At 38.9% G+C, this 14,700-nt stretch overlaps 1 protein-coding gene across 2 annotated transcripts; it reads right to left on the bottom strand.

The window, feature by feature from the left end:
* Positions 1-63: 63 nt before the first annotated feature.
* Positions 64-14,044, bottom strand: stom (stomatin). Of its 2 annotated transcripts, XM_083929397.1 has the most exons (8): positions 13,842-14,044; positions 11,968-11,997; positions 10,131-10,240; positions 9,708-9,780; positions 6,970-7,052; positions 6,549-6,752; positions 2,755-2,889; positions 64-2,619 (listed from the first exon to the last, which is right to left on the bottom strand). In XM_083929397.1, exons 1-8 carry the CDS (start codon positions 13,909-13,911, stop codon positions 2,431-2,433), a joined length of 894 nt encoding a protein of 297 aa, XP_083785523.1. In that variant the 5' UTR covers positions 13,912-14,044; the 3' UTR covers positions 64-2,430. The 2 variants fall into 2 exon arrangements, with proteins under 2 accessions (XP_083785523.1, XP_083785524.1); XM_083929398.1 differs by lacking the exon at positions 11,968-11,997.
* Between the last annotated feature and the right edge of the window lie 656 nt (positions 14,045-14,700).

The following is a 14,700-nucleotide window of genomic DNA, read 5'->3' as shown; positions in this document are numbered from 1 at the left end:
TGCTTTTACAGACACTTCCGACACTGATCTGAAAGAATGAGTCACATAACGCAAAAATGTCTTTTTCGTCTTTATTTCAAGTGTTCATATATTTATATCAGGATAAAAGTATATCAAACATTAGCAAATGTACAAAAAAATATTATTGGCAGCACAAACTGAAAACCATAAATTCTGAATTCAACTTTTAAAAAATAATACTGATGTGTGCATTTTTTAGACATATCTTGTTTTTTTTTAGTGAAAGCCAAATTGTAAAACAAGTAAGCTTAAAAAAGTTTCATCTCTGAACAGATTGGTGGGACAGGGCCGAGTAGCTGCTCGGTGATCATCAGCAGTACAATGTGATCATGCTGCGGGTATACATACTGTATGTATATGTGTAACCACCTCAAGTCCAAACTCCAGATTCTTTGCTGTGTAGCAAAATAAAACTAAGTAGAGCAACTGAAATATCCAGCAATGACTGTAGTAAGTTAGTTATGTAACAGTCTTTTGTATTTCACAACAAAAACATAACAATATATATATGGGTTCACTTGTGACAACACTGAAACTCCATCTTGCCGTAGCAGAACTACAATTCTATATAGTAACACTACTAAGTCGACATACACTACAACATTTCCAAACCCTTCTGTCCTTTATGTGTCAAAAAGAGGACAAACGGAACAACTACTGTACATGTTAGTTTAAAGCTACAGGATACAAAGATGTTTAACTATTTGGCTTGTTTACACTTTGAAAGAGCGTATGAGATAAAATATTTAGCCTTTAAAAAAATAGGTAAATAAAATCCTTAAGTTTTTTATGAAGTGCATAGCAAGGTGAGTAGGCTGTAAAGTTAATCTATGGCAGTAAGTTAAGGCATTTGGCTGAAAGGTTTGCATTAGGTTTTCTTCCTAACGGACAAAATAAGAACAGCTGACAGCACGAGGACACACACAGTCACACCTGTGGAGCAGGTAATGTTCACTCATGGTCATTTGACGTGTTCCTAATATTTCGTCCACCCTTCTAAATACTGTATGAATAGAAATTATACTGTAAACATATACAAGTAACATCCAGCCTGACTATCAACCTCTCAACCAAGACAAGTATTGGCAACTGGAGAAAAGGTGTGTAGACAAATCGTGTGTGTGTGTGTTTCTGTGTTATTATCTGCATGTCACTCTGGCTGATCCCTACTTTCTGAAGGGGCCATTCAAACATCCCTGCCTACCTCTCATGTTGGTATTGTGACAGCAAACCGAGCCACCCAGATTACACCACCGCAGCTTTTAGCAGGGATCCATCTCATGAGGGGAGCTTTATACCAGCAGCACTGTATACCAGTGCTCCTTTCTCTCATTCTCTACATGAACCTTCATGGTTACAACTTAAGTGTGGTGCTGAGATTGCAATTAGTGGTATACTAAAATCCAATGAAAACATTCAATAGCACAGCTAGCAACGAAAAAAACATTTAGTTAGAGTCCTCATATTGATATCAGGAAAATACTTGGGTATAAAAAGATCAGAGCACTAGGATACTGGCAGTGCCACAATATCAAGAGTGTGTGTGTGTGTGTGTGTGTGTGTGTGTGTGTGTGTGTGTGTGTGTGTGTGTGTGTGTGTGTGTGTGTGTGTGTGTGTGTGTGTGTGTGTGTGTGTGTGTGTGTGTGTGTGTGTGTGTGTGTGTGTGTGTGTGTGTGTGTGTGTGTGTGTGTGTGTGTGTGAACCTTGCCCGATTTCTACATTTGTAGCACGACTAAAGACAACTGCAGGTTAAAAGCTGAGCCACCTGCTGAACTTATATCTCATAAGCAGTTCTTGGCAGATACACCAAGAAGAAGTTTTTTCTCTGTCTGGCACCGATGGTTCCAGTTTAACCTCTTCTGCAGCTGTTTAACTGAGTGACCATGCTGAAGGAGCTTTCTGATTGGCTAATCAACAGATTGTGGCACAAGATGGGAAACTGTTCTGAACAGCGTAACCATGGCATACACAGCACATTCTTCATCTTCTGCTCCAGCTGTTTGATTAAGCTACAATATTTTGAGGTATTCACTTAACTAGAAACTGCTGTGTTGTCAGTTTTCTTTTTTCAATTCTAAATGCAGACCACTGCTCTCTCCTCTCACTCAGGCGCAGAACATTCGTGCATGTGGGCTGTGTTCTTTGAGCTGTGTTCAAATGCAACAATGACAGGGCGGTAAAAAGTTGTTGACAGTCACCACAAGTTCTTTGAGGACAGCTTGGTGCATCATGAGCCACAATTACAACTCCCTTAGTGTTATGTCAGCACTGCTAGTTTAATGCTTGCTAGACACAGAGGTCTTAGTGTGTGTGTGTGTGTGTGTGTGTGTGTGTGTGTGTGTGTGTGTGTGTGTGTGTGTGTGTGTGTGTGTGTGTGTGTGTGTGTGTGTTATGTTTCGAGACTCCTCCTCAGTGTTTCATGAAGCCATGCATCATCTCCAGCGGCAGCGGGAATATAATGGTGGAGTTCTTCTCTGCAGCGATGGTGTTGAGGGTCTGAAGGTAACGCAGCTGAAGGGCTGAGGGAGACTCTGCAATCACCAGGGAGGCCTCCTTCAGCGCACGAGACGCATTCATCTCTCCCTCTGCTGCTATCACCTTTAGAAGAGAACAGGGGGAAATGAACCAATCAGAGGGTGAGGGATGTCTGGGACTTCTATTAAGACGGATTAAATGAATATTGGGGTGATATAAATCCATTGGACAGAACCGAACTGAAGCGAACCCCCTTACCTTGGCTCTGGCCTCACGGCTGGCTTCAGCCTCAGCAGCCATGGCTCTCTGAAGCTGAAGGGGCAGTTTGACATCTTTGATCTCCACCCGCTCCACCTTAATCCCCCAGTCGTCTGTAGCATCATCCAGGCTGGACTGAAGAAGACAGAGATAAAAGGGTTCATTATGTTTTCTAAAGTTTCTGGAGTCGCTATTAAAATATATAATTAGGGCTGGATGCAAATTTGATTTTCTTTTTTTTTTAAAGAGGGAAGCCCTAGTTTAATAGCATTTGACAGAAACTGACAAAGTTCAGTTAATACTGCAACAATTCGATGTGATAAAGGTAATAAAAAAACTTGAAACTTTTTTCAAAGACCAAGGTCAGCCCAGAACTCCTTCCTCTTTCAAAGCCAATGACCTTGCATTTTTCAATTTGTCCAGCAGATGGAGCTCAACCTGAGCGCATGCCTCTCTTTTGCAAGAAGAAATTACATTTAGAGCACAGTTGGTGCAAAGCTAAAAAAATAGACAGACAATAGCAGACAATCTAAAAAATGTGCATCCAAAACGGCAACCACTTCGAGCATCATAGTACTGCATTATTTATTTATTTTCAGTTATTTTCAGTATCTCATGCAGGATGTTTTCATATCACCACCGACATACTGTATATGTTTATGCTATAATAACTGTACAAGCAGGCTTGTTAGAATACTAATTAGGATATAAAAAAAGGGACACATGACCACTTTGGTCTTAAATGAAAACACAGCTAACGGTTATCAATTTACTATAAAGGCCTCTAATGTTGGTGAAAAAATACTTTTACTGGGTGGAAATTAAGTAGGACCGGACCTATGGCAATACCACTTAATAGTGCTCTCAATTTATATTTACCATTAGACAATGTATTAAACTCTCAGCAAGCTCTAGCAATGAAATAAACATAAATAGCTAAATAAATATGTTCAGTATCAATCAATCAATCAACAATATTTAAAATATATATATATATAGCTATATGAAGCCATTTCTAAATCATATCAAGCATCTCTTTCTGCTTTATATCTTCAGTAAAAAAGGTTTTCATATTGCCGCATACTGGATAACATATACACTGATACAAATACAATATGTGATAGACCAATATTTACTGACAATAGTGGCCGACTGATATATCGGTGTGGCTCTAATTTTTGGCAGAAAATAGAACAACATCACAGTACAGTGAAAGTTATGTCCATATACGGTACTGAGGTAATCCAAAAGTAACAACGTAAACAAGTTGCATTACTTTCATATTGTGATACTTGGATTACGACTGGCTACTTTTTTACCAAACTGACAAGTGAACCAGGGTAAAATCATCTGTGTGTTTACATATATTCAATAAATGGCTTGTTAATTCAACCCTACTCTATGCCAGATGATGGCGGCAATGCTCATTTGCCATTGCAGATCCCCGGTGCAATATATAGGAGGAGGAAGAGGTCAAAACTTATTCCCTTGAGTTTCTAGAGATTTTTATAGGCTGATCTGAAAGTTAGCATCGCCATGGTTCCCTTGACAAAAAGTCAGCAGGATATTTTCACTGGATTTTACAGAAAATAATCTCTGGGGAACAGACGTTTATGATACTTACATTTTGTTCAGCAAGATATTCTTCACAAATAAACACATTACTTTTTTGATTTTTTCTTCTTTTTTTTGAAGACTGAATGCAATTGCCACAAGTAATAAGGTAACGTTGGAGTAAAATAAACTACACCACCTACTAACTTTAAAATGATTTCACTTCTCCGCTGTGATGACGTTTGTAGTCGCATTTAGCCACTTGTTAACAAGCGCCTTTCTAAGAGACCTACAAGCATCAAATCTCACAAGTAGGGTATTCACTGACATATTTTATTTAGTAGAACAAAACGAAAATAAAAGAAAATCTCTTAATCTTGTGTTAAATCCAAAAACCAAATAATAAAAAAAACCCGTCAATTTGAGACGAGGGAACTTAAAGAGCAAACAAGCCAATTCGTTTCTGTGTTTTAGGAATCTTTCCTGCAGCATTTCATGCTCGCTCACAAACCTTCTCCCTGTGTGTGTGTGCATCAGAAAATATTAAATCGGTTACAGAATCTTAACATAAACTGGAAGTAAAAATTTACTAAATAAATAAATAATTGAACTCAAAGGCAAACTAACAGCTGTGCTCTACATGAACACAAGATTACCTCAGATTTTCTTGGTTTACAGCAGATACTCAGTATGCAGTTTGTTAGTTTAACTGACACTGAGTTCAGGCAAACTGGCTCAAAGCAACGTGGCACTGCATTCTGTTTTCAGTCTTGCTTTTTAATTAGAGTATCATATTATTGTTAATATACTTGGATTTATTTTTATTGACTACATGTGTATGTTCTGCATAATGCCTTAGGGTGCAATATTTCAGGGGCCCAGCCTTTGATTGTCTCTCAAGAACAGCAGATTTACAACATATTATTTTCTAACAATTACAGGAACTTTTCATTACAGTGTAGGAATGTCAGCATACTGATATATTGATTCAGATCAGTATAGGGATTGGTATCACAAATCATGTAAATGTGTAAAAAAACAAAGTTTTAGCAAGAGAGATTAGTCTGTAGTGTAGATAAACTGTCTAAAATAGCTACAAAAACTATGCTATGTTGAAGAAGACTTAAAGCCAATCTAAAAAATAAAGATGCATTTTTTCATTTTTGGCAACTTTTGCAGCAGAAGAAGCTGACAACACAAAACCATGACATTGTCTTGAGAGGTTTTTAGGGATAACATGTTGGCAAACAGTCACCTATTTACACGCCATGCATCAGTGTGCTTCAATGCAGTTTAAAAACCCGGGGCCGGGTTAAGGGCATACTACGGTTTCTCAAACACCATGTAAACACTGTACCCTGGGTAAAATCCGAGTTTTCATACCCCAGTTTACAGACCTAGATAACTCCTTTAGTAACCAGGGTATTTATGCATGTAAACATCTTACCCGGAGTAATACCGGATTTCCGTAAAGCCGTATTCCGCCCAGCTGTATGTTGGCGGGGTGCCACCTACTGTACCGGAGGAGAGTTCATTTTCCCATTCAACCCCCTTTCATGTATACTTCAATAATCCGATTATTCCCTTAACTGGGGTAAGACCATTTTCGGGTTACCGATGTGCATGTAAACACACTGAATGATGATCACTCTCCTTCAAGCACCGAGCTGATATCCACCAACTACTCAGAAGGTTTACTTTGTTTCAAACCCAGCTGCTGCTAGCAGACACAGACAATGAATGGGAGACTGTTTTGTTTGATACCCATATTAGATTGATGCTGTTGTAGTGTTGGTAGTTGTGAAATGAAAAATGTTCTTATATACTCTAATAACATTCCCTTGGGTGCTCTCTGTGTCATCAATAACATCTTCTTCACAGCACACTGTATATTAAGCAATTCCATACTATATACACTTGATGCCATCACACATTTGAGTTTAAGCACTCCAGTTTTTTAGATTTGAAATAGAGTTGTTCATGTTTACTATGTTCATGTTTTTTTGGAATGTCTTAGACCGTAGGAATAACCTGTATGAATTTTAAGAATGAGTGTAGTTCCCTTTAAAAGTGCCCTCTGCTAGACCACAAGTAAAACTACGACAAACTGGCTGTTGCGCTTACACACTGTTCACCTTTCATTAGACATGTCAGGAACAGTTTGAAGCATATTAGCACTAGCATGTTGTTTCGTATCCCAAAGCCAGCTAGCAGTATGTATAACAGCTACAGTACTTTACCTGCATACTGTGTGCGATTTCTTCACGGTCAGACAGAATCTCTGCCAGGTTCTTGGTACCCAGGACGTTCCTCAGCGTGGTCTGGGCCAACAGACGGGTAGCAGCATCTGCATTAGTGATGTTAGCCACAGCCAGAGTAGCATTCTGGACCCGGTAGTACACCACACCATCAACACTCACTGTCACAGAGTCTTTGGTCAAAACCTGAGAGCAGGACAGGGATTGAACACACGTTAGGGCATAAAAAGGTAAAAAACTGTTCAGTGATGTTAAAAGGAAAATGTTCAATGGAACTGTTAAAATGATTTTCATTTTGTTCAGCAAAGAGTGAAGAATCTGCAAAATAGTACTGATTCCCTTTGAATTTGTATGAATGTGACAAAGTATTTGTTTAATGTAATTGAAAGTGTGCATGTCATACCTCTTGCGGTGGAATGTCAAAGGTGATGGTGCGCATGTCCACATTAATAAAGCTGTCAGTGCATGGCAAGATGAAGAACAGCCCTGTGGAATCACAAGAATGCAAATTATTTTAACAAAGACTAAAGCCACTGTAAACACAATAATGAGGAAGCGTCTTCACAAATGTTTGAAAACACCGGGATGAATGAAATTCTGGCAGGAGGCCAACTCAAGCTCTCTTTATAAGACTGCAGCTGTGCTGACAGTCGGGCAAAGCTGTGGATATCTGCAGCTTTCATAAGCCTGTTTCAACTCACAATGATTGAATTAGTGCATTAAACAATACCCGGCATGTGCCTGAGTGAAGCAGACATGTGCTAGGTGTGCAATCATTTAGCAAACATTAATGCCACACCAGTTTGAGACTAGTGAGCTGCCTTTCCTGTCAGGATATTTTGTATTTAAATTTGTAAGATCACAGCCATCTGCTCAGGAGGGGAAAAGAAGACAACTGCAACTCCTCGTGCCATTTCTGTCATGACGTTACCAGCATTCTGAATGCTTATAGTTCCTGTCAGTTGAGTTTAAGAGACCTCAGTTGCACTCATTCACAGTCTGGGAAGCATCTTATGGTGCAGTGGAAAATTCCACCGATAAGCATGCTGGGAAAAGATCTGCTTTCAATAAATACCTCTGTTCATGGCAGGAAAATGTGTATACAGATGCTAAATGTTCCACAAACACAGCCTTTTCATTTTATGACAAACCCTCCCTGGGAGCCGGTTTCACTGAATATACAAGGAAATGTTCACTATTGTAACAGCTACTGCAGATGGAAAGGGAGCCAGATTATGATCATGAGAGTAAGGGGCACTACGGGAAACCAAATGCTCAATTCCACTTTGGCATTGGCTCCTCCAGCTCTTCAGGAATGGGAAGTTTGCTGGCAGAGAGCTATTATTACTCCACACTGTCATAAACAGAGTCCCCTGGCACTCAGAGGAGTCACATTTCTGCATTTTAAGAGGACACTGTTTTTTAGATCCAATGTTTTTTAGAATCAATCAAAAAAGACAGTGAGTTATGAGATGTATGCAAATTTTTCCTCATGGGAGTCTATATTTTTTACTTATACAAATCCAGTGCCTTTAAAAACACAAGTCCCGTCACTGAAAATAGAACGATTAAATCATTCAGACCTTCAATGGAAACAAAAGCAGGAGCATTGCCAGACGTACGGTTGTGTCGACTGTGAGCCCACTTTAATGGGGCCTCAGTGAACTTGTGTATGTTGGTGCTTCACTTTGTGGTAGTATGCCGCTTGGTTGAACTTCAAGGTGGAAAGGGTTCTTGATGGAAAAAAAGTCAACATGTAATTATTAGTTATATGTGAGAACTCTGGCTGTAGTCATTGTTTTGTGTTTTGTGACCCTTTCTCACAGAGTGGGTTGTGGAGTCAGCAGGAGAGTTGGCGATTGTTATGGGAAGAGCCCAGATAACTTACTGTGTTTTCTAAATATATCACCATGACAACCATTACTGTTCAAACTGCATGTTTAAATGATTTGGGCTGTGAGGACTACCCTCAAGGCATGTTGAGACACTGGTGTCAAGTGTAGTATATGCTCTCTTCTTGTACAAGAATACATTTTGTTTTTATAATAACCTGATGCTGGTGATGAACTGGTCCTTGTGTCACAAGTTTTTTTTTAACAGTTCTTCTTGTCATTAGGCCTACATATTTCCCTTTTTAATTCTGGACTCTCTTTTTGTCATCCTGCCCAACAGGAAGGGGATGGGTGGGAAAGAACAGTCATCCATGGCTCTAGGGATGGAAATGTCTTTTTCCTCTAGTGCTAGCAGCAGGTTGACATTTGTGGGTGAAATTTCTCATTGATTATTGGGTGAACAGCCATGAAGTTTAGTACAGACATTCATGTCACCCTCAGGTTAAATTGTCATCACCTTGGTGATCCCCAGACTGTTTCTCTAGCACCATCACTACCCTGATTTAGGATCTGCAAAACTAATAACTTTGTCATTAGTCAAAGGTCAAAGGGTGCTGCATGCATATGTGGTTTTTTTACAGCTAGGGTTGTCAAAAAAATTGATACTCAGAAAATAATCTAAGCTACTGAAAATGTGTATCGGATGAGATACTAACTTGCAAAAGTACATCTTACAGCCAAAGAGGCCGCTAGAAACAAAGTACCTCAAATCTTAAAGATTACAGCGTTAAACATATTGACAAGGCAGCCAAAGACTTTTCTAGGGCCAAAGAATGGAAAGGACCTCAATCCAACTGATCCAGTGTTTCCCCTTAACGACTGCAGATAAAAAGCCACTCATACAAAAAAGAAATGGCTGCGATGAAGGCTTGGCAGAGCATCTGCTGGGAAAATACCAAGTGTCTGCTGGTGAATCAGCACTGTTCAGCCGATCACTGGCTGGAGGGGGCAGAGCGAAAAAATATACAGTAACTGAACTGATCGCATTAGAGACAATGGATTTGTTTCTTCACTTTTGTTCTTTAACATTATCTTGCCATGAACATATTGTCGAACAATGAGCGGCTGACGCACTGTAACAAAGATTATCTGATTGTATCTAAATATATGTATATAAATGATATGATAAAAACAGAAAACCCACACCATCTAACATGTAACTAGGCCTAAGTAATGAATGTTTGAAGTACATTATAACAGAAGAAGGATGAGGAGAAAGTAAAAAGTTATATGTATAAACATTTCTGACCTGGACCTTTGGCTCCTCCTCGCAAAATACGCCCCAGGCGAAAGATAATGGCTCGCTCGTACTCCTTCACGATCTGTGTTCAGAGATAAACTAAATAAATGGCTTGTAGGTGTATGCTTCTCTTCTTTCTCTTATTTGATGTTCTACACATGCGATCGGATATTGAGATATGCCTATGGATGGGTGAAAAAGCACACTGCAATCACCTTTCTCTCTGAGGGTGCCTTTTAATTAAGTAAATGCAGACAATGGCTTTTAAATAAACACACATAATATAGGGGATGGACTATAGAGGAGTCAGTACAAAACTCAGTATTTTCAAAACACTGACTAAAAAGAGAAGGTCATTCTCAGTAATTTACTTTAAGAGCTAGCTTTGCTTGTAACGTGGAAAATAAACAGAGCACTTGTGAAGCAGCTAACCTTAATGCACATCCATATGGAGATGGGCAGAGTAACCAGCATGAGAAGAATGGAGAGCAGAACCAACAGCCAGCCACAAGCGCCAATGTCAGAGTCTGAATCCTCCAAAGCTGTGGGAAAGACAAGAAGACAAGTACATGCACTGAAATCAACTCACCTGATTCAAAAAATCCTCAGGTATATACAAATATATTCTGAATTGAATACAGTACATTTGCAAAAAGTTCTTCAAAAAGAGAATTCTTTCCCATGCGAAAAACATACATTTCTAATCCAATCATGCATCAGAGCAGCTTTGATCCATCCCTGAACACCCACCTTTAGTAGATCTGTACAGTTAGTCAGGCCTGGCACGATTTGAAAATTACACGTCTCAATTGGCAAAATTAATTCTGGTTCATGATAGTATCCCAATAATCAGAAAAATATGCTTAAAAATCATAAAATGACACTAAAGCAACCTTACAGTATGTAATACTGTTAAGAAACAAATATTTTTATTGCATCCCAGATAAAACAACACCTATTTCAGTCTAAATAAATGAAAAAACGTCACCCTTAATGAGTCATAAAAAAGTATTTCATAAAAATTGCAGTTGACTGTAAAGCTGGGTGATGATTCAACACGATAATTTATTATCTTTCAATGGAATCGAAACATGAATTTTACATATCGTGATGAAACAATTTGATAGTCTAAAATGATATAACAGGCACATACTAACTCAAACTTCTCAAAATGTTATATGAAATACTAGAGGGAATATCATTTGAAAATTTCAGTTGTGGTTTAATAAAAATCAAAATTGTCATATGGCCCAGTATGGTGCCCAGATATACTTCTTCTCAAAACGGTATAAAAAGGTCTATTGAATATATTTTTCTATATCGTTTCTATCATGAAAAAACAGCGGCCAAACTGCGTTAAGGACATTGCGTCATTTGATGATGCTTTAAGTTCTGATCCTTGCACGTTTTGTTCATTTTGCAGTAAAGTTCTTAATAAAAAGAAAAAAAAACTTTTTATCAAACATCTAATTTACACAGGAATATACAAAAATAGGCTTCACCATGTAGCTATTTCATAAAGACTATTTATTCACTGAATTACCAGAAAACATGCTGTATCATGATAGACATTATCAAGAATTGAAATTATGAATATCAGAATAGAACATTTTGGCCATAACACCCAGCCCTATGTGAAAGGTCTTGCAGCGATTACAGAGCGAGCAGAATTCACATAGAAGCTCAGTGGAAATGCTGTAGATGGTCATTTCTGCATGCATACATCCTATTAAACGTTCAAATACACAAACACACAGCAACGTTAATTGTAGGCTACATGCAACAAACACTTCCTACTTCGTCTTTTAACCGGCTATTTCAAATGAAAAGTTGGATTTCCCATTAAAAACGATAAATTGGTCTTGATTTGAATAGTTGGTTTAGAAGAAACTGACCCCAACAGAAGTTAAGAGAAGATAGTACGTAGCATGTTTACTATTATAGCTATTAAAATTACTTCATGAACAGGTTCGCAGGACGTTGTGTGAAGAGTTATGCACAGAAATTGCAAAAAAGGTGAAAGAAAGTCGGACAAAAGACGGCGATCCCGGAAGTGGTCTGCGACGCCAACGCACAAAAGACACCATTACTTGACCGATTTTAGTGTACAAACGGTTAAAGTTAGTTACGCAAACCGCTTGGTTAGGCTTAGAAAACAGGCTGTGCTTTGGTTTAGTAAGTCAATGACATGAATGGTCACCACCCATCATCATTAATTCAGTCAGAATTAGATAAAGACATGCGACCATTTAATGAAGGGGATTCGTACCTTCAACATCATACATATGCCTGTTCGGACCTACAGACAAAGTTATGTCAGAACTCCATTAACTCCACTCGTTCAAAATAATTATAAAACATATCTGAAAAACTAATCAAATCTAAAAGTGAATGGGATAGAACTCTTATTTGTGATGTTATCAAGTATATGAAGTGTGGAGCTGCTCCACAGACAACAGCTGTGTTCGAAAACTCATTCACCCACTCACTATTCCTCATATAGTGTTTATCAAATAATGTACTATAAAGGGAATGATCAGATGAGATTTTAGACACTACACTGGAATTTTTTTTAAAAACCGCTGCATCAGAAGTTGCACCGGAAATACGTGTGACGGAAGCATGTGTGCCCATGTATTGTGTAAACAAACAGAGCTGTAATCCCGTTTTACAGTCTGCTTATAATAAAAACTGGACACTTGGGAGGAAAGTAAAAGGTTGTATTGATGTTGCATGTTAAATTTATGTTAAATCCCAAATAAATTGCTGAATTTTCGATGGTGTGAAAGTGTGGTTTTGTTAACAAGGGCTGTGTGTCCTGATTGCGTGCGTTACAAGCCCTCGATGAATGGATTTCACAAGCTTAGTAACAGTAGTAAGCTCGCTAGTAACAGTTGTTAGTAATTACAGTTTGCTCCAAAATACCTGGCTACGGTTAGCACCTCTTCTGCTTCTTCTTCTCCTCCTCCGAGTAAACTAGAGTGCATTGTCATTGGAATACGGGAGTAAAATGAAGGGTACATTGTATGTACACTCAAATAAGCTGTGCATCGTAGGCATATTATAGCGGCCTACATAGTGCATGAAATTAACCACTGAGAATTTAGATACCACTTCCCAAATGGCAAACACATATAATGTACTACTTCTATGATGGGGAACGATTTTGGACACAGCTAATGAATAGATGACACTGAGGGCACCCAAAATATATAGGGCCACTTTCTGTTTCAGAAACACTACAATATCATAAAGATAATGTGGGTATAAAAACGAAATCACTCTCCCATTCTATGGTCTATGGAGCAGGTCCACACTTGATAACATCACAAATCTGATGCTTACATCTCTGGTTTGTGGCTTTGCCTGAACTGTCCTGGGCCATAGGAATAACATGCATGCATTTTGAAAAAGGGCGTTGTTCCCTTTTGGTCAGAAAATGGCCATGTAGTCAATTATTAGCCTGGATTGTTGGTGATTTACATCCCTGACGTTACGTCACTGACATGATCAATACTAACGACCCGAGGGCTCCAGGAGCGGATACCACCCTGTGACTCAGTAAATCCAGTTAGTTTAAGCTAATAACTAGGTTAGCTGTCATATCCTAAACACTCAAAACACTAGCTAACCTGTTATTTCATCATGTCAGCGTATGGAATACATGTCCCACCTAACGGTACACATGATGGAATATAACTACCCAGCCATGTTATCAATAAACATTACCTCAGAGCAATGTCAGCGGCTGCGCCAACGCTCGCGTTTACGGTTAAGTAACGTTAGGTTCACTGTAAACACAGCCAGCGCTGTTATATCATGTAGTCAATAAGTACTTGTTTTACATTGGCAAACTGACGGTGACATTAATTCGTTAACTTGGAGCGTGCAGATAGCTTATAAGATGTTAGCTATCACGAGCTAAACGGTTACTGCTAACACCGAGTTTGATATTAGCTGCGGTTTTAACACCCAGTAAGCATACATTTCTAAGCTATGCAACTACTATTAAAGGAAGAGTAAATTAACTTTGCATTGTGCTGCTTTGCTTCCACTAAACATGCCCTCTGTGGCTAAACTGCCTCAATTAGCCACAGAGACAGTATGTGGAACTAGCACACTTGTAAAAGGAGTGAGCCTTACCTGATTGACGTTCTCGACGTTCTCGCCTTCTGGATTCTTTCATCGCGACGGTTTCGTTGTCGGTATCCATGAATTAGACAACAACGTCAAATCAAATCTCCAAAGGTGAGTGGACTTTACTGGCGTGACCGCGTCCCCGTAGGCTGCTGCTGCGGCTGCTGCTAAGGTAACAGTGGCTGTTTTACCCTGAAGTGTGACTTGGAGGTGCTGTGACGCAGAGTCGTCCCTGTTTTCCAGGCAAACGGAAGTGGGCGCGGTTGAGCCTTCAAAATAGTAGACCACGTTCTTAGATAAATAAATAAATAATGTCTGTCCGTCTGGTATGGAGGCAAATTTAGTGCAAAACTAATGTGTAGTTGCAGAAAAGAGTCACACATGTAGCAGTACATTTACAGTTGTAGAAAAGGGTCACACGTGTATCAGTAAATGTGCAGTTGTAGAAAAGAGTCACATGTATCAGTAAATGTGCAGTTGTAGAAAAGAGTCACATGTATCAGTAAATGTGTAGTTGTAGAAAAGAGTCACACATGTATCAGTAAATGTGTAGTTGTAGAAAAGAGTCACGTGTATCAGTAAATGTGCAGTTGTAGAAAAGAGTCACACATGTAGCAGTACATTTACAGTTGTAGAAAAGGGTCACACGTGTATCAGTAAATGTGTAGTTGTAGAAAAGAGTCACAGTGTATCAGTAAATGTGTAGTTGCAGAAAAGAGTCACATGCGTATCAGTTAATGTGTAGTTGTAGAAAGGAGTCACACGTGTATCAGTAAATGTGCAGTTGTAGAAAAGAGTCAAACGTGTATCAGTAAATGTGCAGTTGTAGAAAAGAGTCAAACGTGTATCAGTAAATGTGTAGTTG

Source organism: Echiichthys vipera (genome assembly GCF_963691815.1).
Source record: "Echiichthys vipera genome assembly, chromosome: 16".
Taxonomy (NCBI): Eukaryota; Metazoa; Chordata; class Actinopteri; order Perciformes; family Trachinidae; genus Echiichthys; species Echiichthys vipera.
This window is presented reverse-complemented; position numbering and strand designations above follow the sequence as displayed.